The 20,379-nt window shown below is 34.1% G+C and overlaps 2 protein-coding genes and 1 long non-coding RNA gene across 3 annotated transcripts; 1 reads left to right on the top strand and 2 right to left on the bottom strand.

Annotated features, from left to right (window-relative positions):
* Positions 1-34: 34 nt before the first annotated feature.
* Positions 35-19,333, bottom strand: LOC141480068 (uncharacterized). The gene is made up of 3 exons (XR_012464145.1): positions 19,201-19,333; positions 2,633-2,727; positions 35-65 (listed from the first exon to the last, which is right to left on the bottom strand). It is a non-coding gene; the product is annotated as an uncharacterized lncRNA (long non-coding RNA).
* LOC111509602 (uncharacterized) lies at positions 4,987-8,486 on the bottom strand. The gene has a single exon (XM_023165373.2). The coding sequence runs from the start codon at positions 8,181-8,183 to the stop codon at positions 5,304-5,306; it is 2,880 nt and encodes a 959-aa protein (XP_023021141.2). The 5' UTR covers positions 8,184-8,486; the 3' UTR covers positions 4,987-5,303.
* LOC141480193 (uncharacterized) lies at positions 15,531-17,364 on the top strand. The gene is made up of 4 exons (XM_074170081.1): positions 15,531-15,881; positions 15,940-16,124; positions 16,495-16,660; positions 16,991-17,364. The coding sequence occupies exons 1-4, from the start codon at positions 15,866-15,868 to the stop codon at positions 17,362-17,364; spliced, it is 741 nt and encodes a 246-aa protein (XP_074026182.1). The 5' UTR covers positions 15,531-15,865.
* Positions 19,334-20,379: the final 1,046 nt, after the last annotated feature.

Here is a 20,379-nt window from a genome sequence, read left to right as displayed (position 1 = left end):
GCTTCTCAATATGACTGTGTAAGTCGACTAATTCAGTCTTGAGCCTGTCAAAAATTTCTGAAAGGCTGAAAAAAGACACGATTAATTTATTTATTGAACGAAGTGTTTGTACATCTCACTATTACTTTTACTTCAATGATGATGAAAACATTGTAAATCAAAATTCGGCTTTTGTGAAGGATGCAATATATCATCAATATTAAAGTAAAAGTGAAGTCTATGAGCCAGTCATACGTGACTTTCAATATGAAATCATATATAGTTGACTAGAAAGGAGGAAGTTGATAACAATTTATACCTACAAATCCCTTTTGAAATTTACCATCACAAACATTTTGTACAATCATTTGACAGCTGAAGTTAGTTACACATCATGTAAAACTGGATATATTCTCACAGAATTGTCCAATTTCGATTTCAATAATCGAGATCCAGCAGAAATGTTTGGAAAAGTTGACTGGCCAAAGCAGCAGTTAGTTGGTTTATTTGACAAATGAAGTTGGTGTTCAATACGGAAAGACTCTGGTATTAATCCAGCAACAAATTTTAAAATCATTCGTGGATGTAGTATTTATTTTTTTTAAAGAAATGTTTTGAAATGAGGAAGCTTGCTGAAATTAGAATTTTGAGTAATATCCATTATGAGACTAAAAAGACGAATACTTTTGGACCATAACCAGATGCTTCATTTGTCCAAACAGATTTCTTCAATTTGTAATTACTGCCAATTGACCAATCACGAAAACACATACATGCATAACAGTTGGACTGAAAAATTCGTAGGCTACATAGAATTTAATTATAAAATTAAGTTTTATTATTCAATATAGTAGCCTAGAGGGCGATACAACGAATATAGCAGTAATACAATTTTTCGATACCATTTTTATTGTACAATTTGTATTCAGCCTCAAAATAGTTTCGACGATTACCTCTTTATCGAAGAATTTTTTTTTCCTAGAGAGCATTCTCTTGATGTCTGAGAACAGGAAAAAGTCGCTGGGGAACAGATCTGGAGAATAAGGTGGATGCGGAAACAATTTAAAGCCCCATTTTTGAAACTTTGCCATCGTTTTCATTGATTTGTGACACAGTGCACAATGCACAGCACTTAATTTTTCTTCAAATGGGGCCGTTTTTCCGCGAATTCGTCATTTAAACGCTTCAATAACGCAATGTAATAGTCGCTGTTGATGATTTTTCCCTTTTCAAAGTAGTCGATGAATTTTATACCATGCGCATCACAAAATACTGATATAACCTTGCCAGCCAACTGTTGTGTCTTTGCACGCTTTGGAGTCGGTTCACCACATTCATTGGATCTGGTGTTTAATGATGGAACCATGTTTCAGCCTTTGTCACATATCGATGCATAAATTCAGGTTTTCCATCGTGAAACAGCTTCAAATACAATAATCAATTCGTTTTTGTTTTTGGTCGATTGTGAGATCAAGCTTTCTCACTCCCAAATATTCATGCACAATATGTCCAACACCTTTCTTTGATGTCTTTAGAGTCCCAGCTATCTTGACTAACTTCACTTGGCGGTAATCCACATTTATTTTGTGTTCTTTTTTATGTTTTCTTCAGTAACAGCTTATTCCACCTCGTTTAAACTTAGCAAACCACTTCTCAACGGTTGATTTTCCTGGTGCAAAGTCCCAATATTGTTTATCAATTCAAACCTTGGCTTCAACAATATTTTTTTGCCAAACAGCAATGCTTCATTAACATTCAATTTTGATCCAGTTTCTTCAAACAAACAAAAGTTGCTTCTCTTAAAATGTTCTATACTACAAACTAATAGTCCGACAGCTGTGAAATCGTACACGTGCCTTTTGAAGATTATAGTTAACTAAAAAAATATGGTTTTAATACTAATAGAAACATGTGTGTGTTAGTCTACAAACTTTTCAGCCCACCTAATTATGTAGTGGCATTATCCACAATTTCTGAGAGTAAAACAGTGATGTCAACTTAAAACGGTCTTCTTTCACTGGGTTGCATACATTGATATTATTTTCAAAAAAAAAAGGAAAAAAGTGCAACCGATTCATTGAATAATAATTAGGAAAAAATTCAAGCTTTTATTTAGAATATTCCTTGAAAGACACTATTTTTTTCTGTGGGGGAGTTGATAAATGAATAAATTTAGATTAACAGAGAATCCGTTCTCAAACCTTGAAAATATAGTTATTGTAAACGCCTCTTTCGGAAATATATCTTTTTAATTGACAAACGTCAAAAGAATAAAATGTAGATGCCATTTTCGATAATTTACATGATACACATGCAGGATATTGTCCGAGAATTCACTTCATTTTTGGTAAAGGGTGTTTTACGTAAACCTACATTAGAATTATGCCAGGTATTCAAAAATGTGGTAGTGTACAGGGTGTTTCATTTGAATCAAGTAAGTTGGTTCCAACTTTTGGTATAAACGGAAGTTTTGAAAAACGCCATTATTTTCATGACGAAGCATATCAAAAAACCAGAATATGAATCCCATTATTTCCCAAAATACCGCTAACCGTGTATTATGCAGTAACTTTTCGGGATAAACTCCTCAGTTTACCTGAGAGCAGATTCTCTATTACCCTATATTTATTTATTTCGCTATCTAGTTACTTACTTTCTTTGATATGACCCGTTTTGGGTGTCATTTTCAGTCAGTGTTTCGGCAGTTTTTGTTTGAGTGTTCACTTGAATTCCAATTGATTTCATCTCCTACAACAAAAAAGTATAAGAGAAGGTGATATTTTCAAAACATTTTCAACGCTTCATGTCCCGCGAAGTATGTATGCTTTTATGACTCGAGAGCTAGATCCTGTTGTAAAACCTGTTGAATAATGAATAATGTTTCCAAAATGACGAGGGCTTTGATATTCATTAACTTTTGTGAGCGATTAGTGGATTTCTGAAATGGCGAGTTTTAGTTTTGAAACCCAAGTTCTTGTGTTATGTAGATGTGAGATTGTTATTTGCGACTCCTCAGAATGGAATATTGTATCTTTAAACGTGTTCAATAGGACTCTACGAAGACATGGAAAATAGGTTTTGCAGTCGAGGACACAAGTTTGCAACCTGCCTGCAAAGCACCCACAAGCTTATTACTTGTTCCAGTTGAAAATATTCAAGACCCTTGACTCAACATCCAAGCCTTTTTCTTCCCGAGTTTATAACTTAAGGACGATATACATGTTTTTGGTGTATTGCATTCAAAACTAGGTGAGTTATACCAGTTTTTCAATAATTCAACTGCAACTTTCAATGTGGCCACACTTTCTCCTGCCCTGAGGTGGTTATATAATCAACGAATAGTGGAAAATATTCAATAAATCAATGATGTACGAGTGTTTAAAAAAATGTAGACTAATTGTGGAACCTGGAGAAGCATCATGTGTAATACACCATTACAACCACTTCTGAATGTTTCCAACATCTGATGATACATTTCCACTATGCTTTCGAGAAATCCACAAAAATTGTTGCAACAGTCTCGGTATCTTATATATTAGAACATGCGATCAAATGTATGAGGTGTCTGGAAAATTATGAAACAGCAGAGCACATACTTTGTGCCTGCCCCGCTGGGGACCAAATCAGGTATTTGGAGTTCGTCAGAGCCGTACTCTCAACATCTGACTTGAAAGATCACTCACCATATAAACTAATCGGCTTCGTTAAGAAGCTGGGTTCATTTGGTCGAGTGTGAATAGGTGTGTCACAAAAAACCCTTGCGGGTTGCGGTGGAGGGTCGAATAGACCCACTCACTTTGGACCTAACCTACCCTAACCTAGATGTATGAGGTTATGATTATTTTTTCCAGAAAGTCTGTTACTGATATCTTTAGCAACTTTTTTCATAGTGGGTAGAAATCGCTTGTTGAACGATAAGACCTCGTTATCTCAGCTTGTAGAAGTTTCTATTTTTGAGGGTTGTTGTTCATTCGGGGCGACATAATACTGAGATTTGCAAAAAGTTATTTGCCTTTTTTATGATTTTGATTTTTTATTGTTCAATTGCTTTTGTCAATCATGTTTTTGTTGAAACGATTTATTGAAAAGGAACATCGGTATTTTATATCTACTGATTTATTGGGTTTATAACCTTCCACAATCTGAAAAATGAAAGCTATGGAGAGTTTGGTAAAGTGTAGTAAAGGGCAAACTGAAAAGTCCACCCCGAAAAGTTACTGTATAATATAAACTACTGGAAACTCCAGTCAGTAACTTGTTTTATTCATAAATTCTGCCTACAAATTAAAAAAAAATAAATATTGCTACTTAGCTTTCTTAAGAAAGCTTTGTAGGCAAAATTTATGAATACAAGTTACTAATTGGACTTTCCTGTAGGTTATATTACGCAGTAAGTTTTCGGGATGAACAGTTTGCCCTTTACTGAACTTCATCAGATTCCCTATTGATTCAGCTTTAATTTTTTCTGATTGTGGAAGGTTATAAACACAGAAAAACAGTATAAAATATTGAGTCCTCTACAAAAAAGTCCTTTAAAGAACATGGGTCGTTTTTAACATTATGGAAAAGGCTTTTGTAAAACTTAATATGGTTTATTTAGCCACATATCTTGGTAACACTGCATTCTATTCTGATTACATTTTACTGAGAAAAATCAAGATTGCCTTATATTCTCTATGAGCATTTTTTTGAGAGTTTTCGAATGTTTTCCACTAAAATACTATGATTTCCCACTCATATACTATGAATAAACTTCTACAAAATTCATTTGACAGTATAATTTTTTGGAAAGAAAAATTTTGGCTTTCTACTTCTCCATCCCACAAAAATAGTGGGAAGTAGAAAGCCAAAATCTTACTTTTCCAAAAAAAACCTCCAAAAAATATATCCCTTCCAATTTGAACAGTATCAGTGTTGTGATACAATCGTGTGATATTGAAAATTTTTAATAAGCAAAACTGAAATATGCCGTTTCATAAAATTTTCTGCTTTTCAGAGGGAAGAATAATAAGAAAACATTAATTGCGATAAGTCATTTATATAAAAAAGATCAAGTCGGTTAAATAACATAAAATATTTGATAGATAACAAAACAAATTGTAACATAACACTTAGCAAATACAAAATAAAATCTTGCGATTGACATTACCTAATAATAAAATCACTACCGTAACGCTCTATTGAGTAATAGTTAATAAGCGCGAAATAAATAAGTTACTAAAACAAATAAAGAATTTCCAATCGTTCATCACAAAAAGTGTTTACTTCTATTATATAATAAAGCCTAACTAAAGTACAATTGATGTTAATGAGCATAGCTATAATTATTTCCCATTAATCAAAACAGTAGATGGTTTATCAATTTTAACATATGTTTTTTTCTGACCGTGTTCTTTACTGACAACCCTAGCATTTGGAGAAAACTTATCGTCATCCTCGTATGTTTTAGCTTCGAGTTTTGCATAATCGTAAGCTACAGGTTCAGGTGCCTTGTAAGTAAACTCCTCGGTGTATTTATCAGGAATATAATCGTTATTTGTCTCGAATTGCTTCAATTCATCTGAAGATTCGTCGGCTTCTCTTTTCGTTCTTGCTTTAACTTTCTCAGATGCTCCATATTCGTGATCAAAGGGAATCGTCACAGGTTTATCAGATTTATAAAGCTCTTGGAGAGCTCCTATGTTCCAAACTCCAGTGTACAAGGGTTGTACTACAGTTTTCTCGGTTGCTTCGTGGGAATCTTCATTTCGAAAACTGTCAGCGGGGTGTTCCGATTTTGTGCGAGGATTTTGCTCTAAGGATGAGGTTAGATGCTTGGCAAAGTCTTGTTTTGCAGATTTATATCTGTTTTGAATGTCGAAATTGTCAACACTATCTTTCTGGGACTTCGTATCTTTTGGATGGACTTTTTTTAATTTTTTAAATGTACCGTCGATTTCTTGGAATTTTTTTGGGTAGAAATCAAATTTTTTGGGGCCTTTCTCCTTAATTGCTTCCTCGATACTTTCGGAGGTTTTTTCCTTAACGTATTCTTTTGAGGCTTTTTCATTAACGTTTTCTTTTGAGGCTTCATGGTCATTGTCAACGTCATGGAAACTATCGTAAAAATTTTCGTATTCTGTTCCTGCTCCTAATTTTGGAAAAACAAGGTGAAATTCTTTATCGTGTTGTTCTTTGAGTTTTTCAATTTTTGCTTTTTCTTCATCCTCGTTTTCGACTTTAGTTTCTTCATTGATTTCTTCATCTTCTTCTGCTTCTTTGGAGTCGTTTGCTCTCTCTTCGCCTTCTTCTTGTATTTCTTGTCGAATTTTATCATAGTCTGGGGTCTTGTATTCCTCAAAATTATCTTTTATGAATTTGTCAAAGTCTACAGTATCATAGTTACCAGTCTCGTAGTTATATTCCGCATCTTCATCCGTTGCATCTCCATTTTGCTGTTCTTCAGACTCTTCTTGTTTTTCAGACTCTTCTTGCTCTTCATTTTCACGAGCATCTTCCAAGTGCTCTACCTCAAAATTTTCTTTTTCATTATTTTCTTCGATTTTCTGCCTTTGATCATTTTCAATAGCTTCTTCTGTATCTTCACTGGTGTCTGCTTTGTCATCACTAAGGTTTTCAGATTGAGAATCTTCACTGTAGTCTTCTTTTTGTCCTTGCTCAGTTTCTTCATTCTCTTTATCATTCGCGCTTACATTTTTTTGATTAGCGAATTGTACTTCTTTCACCTCTTCTTTTTCGTTGTTTATTCTTTCTTTTTCATTATTGCTAATTCCAACTTGTTCGATTTGCTCTTGAGTATCTTCAGCTAACACTCCTGGATTAACAAATAACTGAAGCGTAGGCGAATAGGGTTGAATAATAGGGTTGCTTTTTGGAAATTCTCTGTTTGATGCTTCCGGGCTCGCATATAAATTGAGAGGCGATTCTTCTGGATTGTAATCGTGAAGATAAGTAACTTCTGGACCTTGCGGTAAAGCTTGCTGCCTCTCGTTAACTTCTTTAATTTTATTTTGAGCATCCTCCCTAAACTTTTGGTTATAAAAATTAAGGAGCTCTGCATTAACGTACTTGGAAGTGAGATACGAGGGCTCCGCCTTATGTTTGACCAAGTAATCAAAATTTTGTCCCACGGGCGGCTTTTGGAAATAAGTAACAGCGGTGGATGCCGCAGACAAGGCATCGTTATAAGGCTTTTTGTAAAGCCTTATGTTATGAACCACTTTTAAGCTACGTACTTTGTTATCTTTTGGTAAAGTGGCCTCTTCGTACTTCGACAGTTCCTCTGGTACTTCGTTCGGCTTATTAAGCAGAATCGTTGATCCTTGAGGTACTATATATTTGTATCCATGCTCGACAGTCCAGGGGGCTTTGTCCCAGAACTCGTCGAACTCCTTCTTGAACATCACTCTAGATTTTTGTTGGATATCGCCGCTGGCTGCTCTCTTGGTTCCTGTCGCCTCCCTCGACGTACTGTAGTCGGGGAGATCAATGTAGAAACGTTTCGGTCGGTCTTCGTAGTCTTCAGATCTTTCCGACTGATCGTCGTAGTCGCTCACCTTGCTAGGTTTCGGAGGGGCGGCAGGAAGGACTGGTGTTGCTGGGGGTGCCGGTGCTGGAGCAGGAGCTGGTGCAGGAGCTGGTGCAGGAGCAGGCGCAGGAGCTGGCCCAGGAGCTGGCCCAGGAGCAGGCGCAGCAGGAGCTGCAGGAGAAGTGACCAAGCCAGGGGGAGAGACGAGTACGGCATTAATAACTGGATCTTGCGGAGGTGGGGATCGATTCCTATCCCAATTTAGGTTGATGCTGAATTGCCTCCTTACGCTGTCAGTGAGAAGTGAAGGCACCTGTGGGGGGCCAGCGGGAGCCGGAGGTGCAGCCGGAAGGGCACGAGGTGCTGGAGAAGCAGGAGCTGCTGGAGCAGGAGCTGCTGGAGCAGGTGCTGCTGGAGCAGGAGCTGCTGGGGCTGGAGCAGCAGGGGCTGGGGCAGCAGGGGCTGGGGCAGCAGGTGCTGGGGCAGCAGGTGCTTGGGCAGGCGCGTTAATTGAGATAATTATCCTAGGCCTCTTGAAGACGTCGTATCCGAACAAATCTCCGACATTCGTCAAAAATCTCTGTATATTTCTTCTGTCTCTATTGCTCGGAGGTGCATTCTGGGCACATACAATTACCAACGCAATAGCAACACATATAACTTTACTTATAAGCATCTTGCATTTCCCTGTTGGGGCACACTGGATTGTACAAACGCGCGAATTATACTGAGGCTTCGCTCTGGATTGATTTCACTTGTTACAATCGATTTATCTGTCAGAGAAAGGAGGGCTTTTTTACAAACTGACGTTTATTATACCAAGAATATTGCGTTTTTCGCGAAAGTGTCCATTATGCAAGGCTATTATTTGATTGATTGGGTGTTAACGCATCGATGAACCCACGGGTTCCGAGCTTGAAATATTTCTGTAATGTTTATTAAAATGTAGAATACATTATGGGACTATTATTAAATACTATGGTAAACCGCTGCTTGATTTACGTATTATGAACAAATCTAATAAGGTTATTTCGGAAATTTGAGTTTGCCAAATCGCGAATTCATCCAAACACAAATGAAGGTTCGAAGAACTTTTGTAGGAGTTGAAGAGTATATTAAAAAAATACTATTTTCTTTGATATGTTTTACAAAAACTCAACACGATTTCGCTACACAATAGTTTCTTCAGGCGTGTCTCTAGTTCAAGTCTTTACGAGTAATGAAAAAATATCTAAATATGATATGAAAATAATAATAGGTGAAACGCTAAGTTAGGCAAGGAAGGTATATGTGAAAATACAGGTGGTAAACATAGCAAACACGATATGATCAATAATAATTGGCAGAGAATAATATGTTTTCCAATGGAAAGAAATATGAGAGAAAGAAAATATACAAAGCAACATGACGGGAAAACTATTGATCAAATCGACCATGTTTTAATAGGGAAAAAATACATGAACTTCATAACAAGAGAAGAAAGAATGAGAAGAGCAGTAAGTAATTCAGATCACTACATGGTGAAAGTTGCATGCAGAAAATACTGGGGGGGGGGGGGAAGAGAATTACCAAGGCGAATAAAACAAAATTTAATTCGTCCCTACTTGAGAAGGAGGAAATAAAAAATAATATAAAAAAAAATTGAAAGAGAACCACTTGCAAACTTACAAAACCCGGGATATGAAGGGATATGGGATAATATGAAAATAACAATTGCGAAACTAAGTGAAGCGGTTATAAGTAATATGATACAGAAAAGAAAAACAAGGGATTGATATGACAAAATGCGAAAAAGCTGCTGATTCAAAAAGGAAACAGGAAAAATATGCTAACAAGGGAGAATGAGAGAAATAAAAAAGTATATGAAGATACAAGGGAAGAAATGCGAAAACAATGTAAAGTAAGAAAAGAAAATCCAATGAAGAGAGGCTAAAGGAAATTGAAACAAAATTTCATAATTGAAAGATGAGATCATTCTACCAGGAGGTTAAAAGGATGGATAAAGTATATCAGAATCGAAGTATCTACGTCAACGATGGAAAAGGGGTACTAATAAATGAAACACCCAAAGTTTCAGAAACATGGAAGGACTACTTTCAGGTTCTGCTAAACGAAGCTGCAGCTTTTCATACCACTTAATATGGAAGGAAATGATATTGAAATTAAGACAACAACGACACAAGACGTGATAGACATAATCACCTATTTTAAAAATATCGAAAGACCAGGAGCCACAGAAATAACAGCTGAAATGTTGAACGCAGCGGGGAACAGCTGCTTCAACAACTATGTTTATTGGTTAAACAGATTTGTGAGGAGAAAAAAATGCCAGAATACTGAGCAATGGCTCTCGTATGCCTCATGCACTAAAAAATTGACGAACAAGCGTGTGAAAACTATACGGAAATTCAACTACTAACGACAGGGTAAGTATAATATATTGGCACAATAGTTACGTATAGTAGACTGAACAAATACAGGGTGTAACTAAATAAGTGTAAAACATTTAAGGAGGTGATTTCTCATCGAAAAAAAGATGGGATCTTTCATATGAAGAAACTTCATTGGAACATCCCTTGTTAAGATACAGCCTCTTAAAGGGGGTACATAAAATTTGTATAACAATTTTTTTCACAAGCACTGAAAAAGTTACAATATTGAATTTAACCTGACGTTTTGTACTACCAAAAATACACTTAGCCATTAATTTATTTGGTTTACCCCATGTTTGTAAGGGGTGGAAAACGCAACCCCTAAAATTCATTTCCAATATAACTTTTTGTCTTATTATTTGTTTACCATCTAAAAATTTATTTCCGATAGCCTGTTCCATTCTAAACAAAAAATGTCTCTTGGATTTTTTGCCCAAAATAAACCAGTTCGCAGCAAAAAATTATTTTACGAACAACAACAGAGATACATCGTCATAAATGCGAACTGGATTTATTGTTATTTTGTAGTTATTACCTGCATTGAACGATTAAATGGTAATAAACAATACTAATTTATTAATAACAAAACATATCATCATATCATAGTAAATGTTCAATATGTCTACCTTCAGACATTACCTATGCGTCAAGATGTCGGCGCATTGAGCCACGTATTCGCTCAAATACTCTTGGAGTCTCTCTGATTACCCTGCATGCATCGATGATGCGGTTTCTTAAGTCCTCTACATCGCGAACAGAAGTACGATAAACCAAATGCTGTAAATGGCCCCAAATAGAGAAATCGAGAGGATTGAGATCCGGGGATCGAGCGGGCCAGTTCTGTGGTCCTCCTCGACCTGTCCACTGATTTGCATATGTTTCAGTTAAATGCTGACGTGCTACTTGACTAAAATGGGCGGGGGCCCCATCATGCATAAAAAACATATTCCTTCTGACGCCCAAAGGAACTTCCTCCAGCAGTACTGGATGCACTTCTCTTGAAAATTGAACGTATGCCTCACCATTTAATCGAAGAGGTAGAAAATGAGGCCCAATTAAATCATCCCCAATAACTCCGAGCCACACGTTAAGAGAAAATTGTTTTTGATGGTTAGTTTCGACAATATCGTGAGGGTTTTCATCGGCCCATATGTTAATTACGACAATTAATAATCTTGTCCCGAGAAAAACTAGATTCGTCTGTGAATTCTGTCGTCTTCAGAAAGTCACGATTTCTTCTAATCATTTCCAGCATCCAATTGCAAAAAAATATTCTATGTGAAGGATGCTGCCGTTGAGGATACATTTCTGCATATGTTCTAGAAGCTTCTAACTGCGACAGACCGTAAACGTAATGCATATCAGCCATTTCCTCATGGAAACTGACAGCGTCATACCAATTTGATTGTCACTATCGCTAATAGCGACCTACTAGATAGATTAGTTTGGTATTTTCGCATTTATGACGATGCGATGTATCTTTGTAGTTGATCATAAAATATTTTTTTGCTGCGAACTGGTTCATTTTGGACAAAAAACCCAAGAGACATTTTTTGTTTAGAATGAAACAGGCTATCGTAAACAAACGATGCAGGTGGACAAAAAAAGTCATACAGTTTTGAAAGAGTTCAAGAATTCACATAGCTAGGTGTGAAAGTGAAAGAAAATGGACATAAAGATAGAAAAATAGAAAACAGAATAACGAAACGGGAACAAAAGTATGTTGTACCAAGATTCCTAATGAAATCAAAATTTCTATCAAGGAAAACAAAAGACAAAATTCACGAAACAGTCATCAGAGCCACATGGGTGTTGAAAAAGACTCAGGAAGAAACAATAGAGGGATGGGAGAAGACCATTTTGCGATCCATTTACGGAGGAACAAATACAAAAATGAAGAAGAACCAACAAGGGATGTTGTTGGTGGCTGGTATCTTGGTGTGTGAAGTTTAATGAAGTTTTCATTCCAAAAACACAACTTTGGAGAATGCTTGTAGAAAAAATTATGTATCTGTGGTTGGGTTTTATTTTCATTTTTTTTTACTACCTAGGAATTGTGATCTCATTGCGGACCCACTCTGAACTTACCATTAACTTCTTATCTGATTATCATCTATTTTTTAAGCTAGTTAATATCTTCGAAATGAAAAAGCTTCTGACTTTGATGAACTCTCAAAAATGGTCATGAAAAAATGCCACTTTAGTTCCTACGAATCGAATCTCTTATATACATATAGGTGTATATGTACAATTAGGTAGTTATAATAATAATAATAATAATCGACTTTATTCAGTATTTCCGTATTTAATATTACATAATAGGCGAAGTTTAGCTATTAGCTACTCTTACACCTAATCTAATATGCATTATAATATGTATACAACAAGATCATAGTTTAATGTATACATTCAATTCTTCTGATCACATATTGAATTTTGCTTTTAGTTTCTTTTTGAATGTGGATTTCGGGAATTGCATGAGTTCCTTAGTAATCGTATTATGAAAAAATACAGCAAGGAAGGAAAATGATTTTCTGAACATGGCTGACGAATGACGAGGGATGTGTAAGTTTTCGTTAGTTCGAAGGTTGAAAGGATGGAGCTCTAACCTCTTTGCCAATTTATTGAATAGAGAAACAGGTATTTTAGATTTCAGTAGTGAGTAGGTGATATTGCAGTAGTTATATTCCCTTAGAACGGACATTGATATCCAACCAAGGTTGGCACGAGCTTGGAAAATATGTTCAAATTTACATATTTCCAAAATGAAGCGAACACAAGAATTTTGCACACGTTGTATTTTGTATAGATTAGCGGAACCCAGGAAGGGACCATAGACAGGGTCTCCATAGTTGATTTTCGAAAGGATAAGCGATTGTGAAAGTAGCTTTTTTGTGCAAAAAAACAAGCTCTGTCTATATGGATAAAGAACTTTGAGAATGGCGAAGGATTTGATCATAAGCTGTTTTACATGTGCGTTGAATTTTAAATCTTGATCGAAAGTGATTCCCAAGTTTTTTGTAGAGTCAACCGATTTGAGTATTTGGTCAGCTATTTCGAGTTCCATATGATGTTTAGCATATTGTCTTTGGCTTATGTTGCCGAAGAACATGATATGGCATTTGCTAGGATTCAGTTTCAAATTGTGTTTGCTTGACAGAGTTTTTATGACTTCAAGGTCATCATTTATTCGATTTTGGGATACTAAGATGTTATTAGGTTCAATACTATGGTATAACTGGGTGTCATCCGCAAGTTGAAACATATCCCAAACAAAAGGCATTCGTGATCCAACAATGCATTGCTGGACACAACTGTTCTTAAAGAACAAGTCTGAGTAAACAAGGAAAATGTCATCTCATCTTACGAAAACACAAATTATATGGTATATTCTTCACGGAAAGTTGAGGTCAGCAATGCAGTTGTGGTTCAGCCTAACACCACCGATGAGCGGGTCGAAATGACGATGTCTAGTGTATGACCATGTTTCCAGTTTGAAGTCGGGGAGTGGTAATATCCATTCGAAGGCGGGGGGATTTCATCGAAAACGCTGCATAATACCTTTGAGCTATAAAAACATTTCACTACATATGGTTCTTTTACAAAAAAGTCCGCGATTTAATATATCTTTCTTACAATACCCATTTCAATATTTAAAATGATTTGATGAAAACCTGATACCAAACACAACGCATTCAGACAACGCTATTTCGACCTGCCAGAGTTCTCATCGGTGGTACTAGGCTGAGCCACAAATGTGTTGCTGCGGCGGTCGATGTCGAAGCTTGGCTTTTCAAATAACCGCCTTGGGGAGCCTCATTTATCTTTGATATTCAAGGATTGAGTTCTCTGTTGATCCCAATGATGGCGGGGATGTCATCGCCCTTGTTTAATAAATATATCTAATTCCCAACCCAAATAAATTTAAATTTATCTGTGATCAAAATCTTACAGTTTGAACATCTGATTCACAATGCTTCGTGCTCTTCGTGCTGTCACTCCAACTGGGTTGAAGGAGCGGGTATAAAATCATTCTTCAAAAATATTATTACAGAATCGAAAATTAACGGATTTCAGGATGTTACTCATGAATTGTAATTGAAGTCGGGGTTTATTAAAATACAGGAAAGTTGCAAGATTGAAGTCATAAATTGTAAATATTCCGAGATTGAAGTCGGGGAATTTATTAAAATTTTTACTTCAAAATCTCTCCGATTTCATCCTTGGAATATTTCGGAATTTGTTCTCAAAATTTCATCCGCCAGCACTATTTTTAAGAAAATATGACTTTTATACGCCTTGGTAGTTATCTTAAACCTGGAAAAATGAAATATTCTGCGAAATATCAGTTGATACTGGTAACTACTCTTCCGTTTAATAAAAAAAATTAAATGACCAAATGAAAACTGAATGTCAAAAAAATGAATATAAAAGTATGCTCACATTATATCTCTGAAAAATCGATTAAATTCTGAATATTCACATATTCAAATGTTCAACTGAGAATAATAATGAAGTCATATCAATCATAATAAAATCAATAAAAAATAAAAAATATGTTTGTAACATTATAAACAGAGCAGGAGTAATAGTAAAGATAGTAACATAATTACAATGATTATTTTCATTATCTGGTCATGATGAGAGTGGTAATACAATAAAGAGATTTCGAAGACAGAGAGGGCATATAATACTTGACAGAATTTTTTTCATTTTACCACTTCACTTCAATATTCTAATAGAAGCTTGACGATAAAGATGTATGAATATGTTTGACTCGATAAATTTTCTATTTATATTCTTCGAACCTATTGTAATTTTGCAGTAGTAATAAGTAAAAAAGACGAACAAAAATAAAGATGTAGAAAACATTAATACAAAAAAAAACTAATTAATACACAGAAAGAAAAATTGGACCTGATATCAATAATCACTAGTGATTAACTGAAAATCATTGGCACAATGTATTTTTTTTCAAGACAATGACTAAAAGTGATCATGTAAATCACTTTTCGTGATTGAATAATCAACGTAATAATTATTATGATGGTACCTGATCCGTTATGGTAATGTATTTTCATCATTAATTTTATGTAAAATTCACTGTCACTTGGTAAAATTTCTTTATAACGAGGAAAATATGTATTGTGCTAATGAACATAGGTTGATCAATATTATGTACCTTTAATCATCAAGGGTATCGTTTAATGCTCAATGGGTGATTGTAATAAGGTTATGTTACTCATCCTATTTCAGTTGAATCATTATTACTAGGCTTAGAATCATTAGCCAAAACGTTCCTTCATTAATATTATTACCAAGGACATTGATATAAGGCTATCAAAATAAGTTAATGTATTTATTCATGCGGCCAATCATTAATGCCTTGTTGCATTACCCTTGCGGCTTTTTCGCCCCCCACCTACAACGCAGGTCTACGACGGTTAAAAGAATTTGCCTCCGATTCCCGATTTTAGTAATTCAGTGTTTAAAAAGTGCATACTTTTACATTATATCACACTTTCTCAAATTTTAAATACTTCCTCAAAAGCTTGTATGCTCATTGAATTCTACAATAAATTTGCCAAGTTTGAAGAAGAGCAAAGAAATAATCTAATTGGAGTTATTTCCCGATACTTTGAAGAAAATAACTTAGTTATGACCTTAAAGTGTAGCTACCGTTTGGAAAAGGAAATTATTGAGAAATTTCCCACAGAGAACTTGGTAAGTATATGATTAGCTCTGGATTTAGTTTATACTTTTTCTTTTCATATTTCAGGAATACTACCGTACCAATCAAAGAGGAAAACTCTACAATAAATGGCGGAATTCACATGCGTCATTCAAACATGCTGTTCAGGGTTATCTTTCACCTCAATCCTCAACAACAGTAAAAAGTAAAATACAGAAAAACACTAATCGTCGAATGAATATTCACTTTGGTAGGTACTTTCCAATGCCATTTATTGAACAATCTGAAGCGTTTTCATAATTTTTTAGTTCCTGAGGAAGACGCAGAAGCTACCATTGGGTCGCTCAAATTCGACAATCTCTCTTCAGAAGAATTTGATCACTGTTGGGTAGCATGTGGAAAATACAGAATCAACGAAATAAATGAAGCTGAATCAACTTCTGCTATAATGGAGAAATTGCCTTTTTATAAACAACCATCTGGATTTCGGCTGGTAATGAAATTTTTAAAATTTCCGGTCCATATATATATATATATATATATATATATATATATATATATATATATATATAAATGTGTATATAAAGTGTAGCTACCGTACCATATATATATGTATATATATATATATATATATATATATATATATATATATATATATATATACATATATATATATATATATATATATAAATGTGTATATAAAGTGTAGCTACCGTACCATATATATATATCTATATATATATATACATACATATATATATATATATATATATATATATATATATATATATATATATATATATATATATATATATATATAACAATAGCTATAAATATAAGAATAGCTATAAATATCATTTCAGATTGATATGGACTTTAATATTGCGGGACATGCAAATAGTGAGGGTCTTCTCAAAAATTGGCCAACAACAGTTGACAAAATATCTTCTTTTTTAATGGATGGACATATTAAGGACAGGAACATCAAATTGTTATTGGAACAACTTAAAAACGGAGATATCGAAGAAAGTGAGTATGGAGTAAGCAAATTTGTTAAGAATCTTTAAGTTAAAAGAATGTCACTGTATTTATTGATTTCTTTCGCATTTTACTAGTAAGTTTTCAGATACACTCTCTATATAGTAAAATATTTGATTCTTTTGACAGATCTATTGATAATATATTCAATAAATCTGAAAATAATGGTAAACAAGTCCAAATTATGTGTATGTTTTCATTTTCTTGCTATTTTTAAAAGAGAAACATCATCAAATTATTGAATATTCTTAAATTTCATGCATTAGTATTGAACTATGTATGCCACTCGAAATATTATAACAAAAACTGACATTATTTCAGATGGAATAGATGCAGCAGTTTTGTGGGCCCTTCATGGTTTTTTCGTACCCACCAATAAGGTAGTTAAGAAAGACTCTACTGGTAAATCACGAACAACGGAATTCACCATACGTGATTCACAACAATCATTTCTATATGTCGGAAAAACCGTTCAAAAAGTGGAGGACTGGATAAAATTCCTGCAATCTAAAAAATCCTCAATTCAGCCTTTCATTTTTGCAATTGGAGAAGATATCACAAAAATAAGTGAAATTTACACATACTTTGATGGAATAAAGTATATTTTTTTTAATATTATGAGGGCAGTGGATATCTGCTTCAAAATAATATATATATTTAATTTAAACTTTCCAGCAGAAAGTATAATGTTGTGATCATTTATAGAAATCTTTTTTTATCAAATGAAATCAACAAACACGTATTCTAAAATACATATTTTATGTGAATATCTGAAAAATAATTAAAGCTTACTTTAACAAAGGATGATTTTCATTTTCTCGAGCACATCTCATCTTTCATATAAAAAAATATCTTAAGACACTTTCTGTAATAAAGGTGTTACTTTTTCTCTAAATTAGATGCCTATCAAAAAATCTGAGATTCTCAGGATGTATTATAAATGAATAAAAATGAATTATTTATATAAAGTACACAACAAATCTCAGATTACATTCTGTCCTGTAAATTTAAATTCATCCTGAATCGAGCTTTATAGAAAAACGTTTCAAATCCGTCCAAAAAACCAATTTAATGAGAATATGTTTCAAGCCTATTTCGTAGTTGAACAATTTACTTTAAAAAATCTTATGGAAAATCTTATTCAATATTTGAGAGTAATCTAATCTAATTTAATTTTTGCAACTTAGCTAGAAATCACCCTGTACATTCATAATACCATTAATGAATGTCCACGAGCATCATCATAATGTTCTTGAATATTAAATCAATGTTCACTAGTGATCAAAAGTTGGTATTTTTAGTAATAGAATATAGGTTTAAAGTTTTGTAATAAGGAATAATTTTGATGAATCAATGTTCAGAAAACATCAATACTAGTGCCGTCTTGTGTTCGATCAATGTACCCTTGATGATAGAAGAATTATTTCAGACCACGCAACAATGTCTTCAACCATTAAATTATTCTTTTGAACCTTGGGCCAATGATGAACAGTAAGTTCACAATGAACTCTGTGTCATAAAATAGATGTTTATATTGTAGCTACAAGGAATTGAATAATTGGTTAATGAACAAAAAGCATTAATATTATGATCAACAGTCAATGTTCAAGAAGATGGTCACAATGAACGTGGTCCTTAAGCTATTTATGCTTTTTATTAAACAATCAACAACTATGCCTTATGCCAATCATTTAGAGCATCGGTTGAAAATTGATGTTCAAATTCATTATTCTAATGTTGTTTTTTATTATAATTAGGTAAGTTTTTCGTTCTGTGTACAGTTTATTGTATGATTTTCACTATAATAGTGATTAGATGAGATGAGAAAGATATTAATAGAAAAAGGAGCTAGAATATGAAAATATTTCGCAACGGTTAGAGTGGTTTCGTCACATAGTGGCCATCAACAGAGATGTTCATAAAAGTAACAAGATGGACACCAATCCATCAAAGATGTTGAGAAAGATCGAAAACATTATGGTGGCACGTCATAGAGAAGAGCCTAAATGCACTGAAAATAAATCAATGGAAAGAGAAATGTATAACTATGAAAATATGGAAACAGATAACTAATCAGCTAGGTAGCACAGTAGGTAAATGTCAACCAAGAGATAAAAGAAGAGGACAAGCTCAGAAAATGATATGAAATGTGCAAGCGTAAGCTATAATCCTGAAGAATTGAAAGGTGATGAATTATAAAATTATTATATTGGAATGAAATTTTTAATTGATATTATTAAAATATGTGTTTTCGATTTATTTACATTTGGAAAATTCTATCAGTCCCTGCTTAAGCTGAACATATGAAATATACGTTATACATTATTTTGAATGCTAAACTTTGCATAATTTCTTCGAAGTCTTTGCCCATTGTTGGAGAAAGCAAAATATGCAGCCTGCACCTTTTTCAGTCCAGATTTGAGGAACAAATGCATGTTTTGCAGGACTGCAAAAGCCACACCGGCTGTGACGGTTATGTAAACAGAAAAACTATTTAAAACTTATTGACAAGAAACAACTTTCCCTCTTACCGGTTGAATTTGCGTTATTTGAAAGATTGTATTCAAGTCTATGCACTTTTTCAGCACTTTTTCATCGACATCTCATGATAATTATGCTAACTATTACCGCTTAATTAAAAATTAGTTATTCGGTGTATTGAAGAATCAAGCGGAATATGTCAAATTATTTCGATTGAACACGTACAGTGTTTATTACCGGGGTCAGTTAAAAAGTGCTGGTGGGAAAAAATCTGACCCTCTTTCATGGTATGTGTGCAAATATGTGTATTTTTTGAATATGTTTTGTTTGAAATTGCTCTCAGAAACGTCAGAGCCTTGGCCTGAACTATTGAAAGCATAATAGTACATTATTTATGTACGAATACTGTTTTATTTTTATGAAAATAACATTGCTTATATGGTTTCTACCTTCAAAGATAAACCATAGATCTCTAGGCGTATGTCACACAAAGGTTATCTAAGGGACAATACAGTAAAAACAACGCTCATAAAATGGTATATTTTTTGGTGTATTCGTCACCTGCTATTAAATAATTCAACAGTAGTAAAAATTTGAATAGTGTTTTTCGTCACAAACGTTTTCACGTTTTCCATGGTAAACTTTTTAGTACCTGTTAGAATTGTTCTCACTTCACCAATTAGGTAAGTATTCATATTTATTTGTTCGGTAGAGATGTTTTCAAGACATGTTTAATTAATTCATATATTATGCGGTAAAAAATATGTTTCTTTGTTTCACCAACTGGAGAGGGTAAATGTCAAAACGCAATACTCTTCTTGACGCGCGTTTCACCAATCAAGTTAGCGTCTTCGGGAGATGAAAAAACTGAAGACGTCAGTTTGGTTCGTGAAATACACGTCGGGAAGAGTATTGCATTTCCGGTGATTTGGAAAAGTTCTTATTATGTAACTAGAGACGAGACAGTTGAAAGAGACCACGAGGGGACAAAATTTCAATTGTACCCTTGGAGCATATGTAGTTCATTTATTTAGCAAAATTGTGTTTTTGTAAATAATTTAATATTGTTTGTCGTAGAATGCTTAAAGAAAGAATAAGAAAAACAATAAAAGAATGAAAGGAGGCTCTCTAAACCTATGAAGAAACCTATGAAGAAGTTGTGGGAACTAAAAATTCCGTAAGGTGTGTCAAACCAAAATTTAACTTGATTTATGTAGTTTTGAGTATAG

This window comes from Leptinotarsa decemlineata, unplaced genomic scaffold, assembly GCF_025532065.1.
Source record: "Leptinotarsa decemlineata unplaced genomic scaffold, Ldec_3_MD MMD2_P_RNA_scaffold_6, whole genome shotgun sequence".
Lineage (NCBI taxonomy): Eukaryota > Metazoa > Arthropoda > Insecta > Coleoptera > Chrysomelidae > Leptinotarsa > Leptinotarsa decemlineata.
Note: the sequence above shows the minus strand (reverse complement) of the source record. Positions and strands in the feature narration are given on the sequence as shown.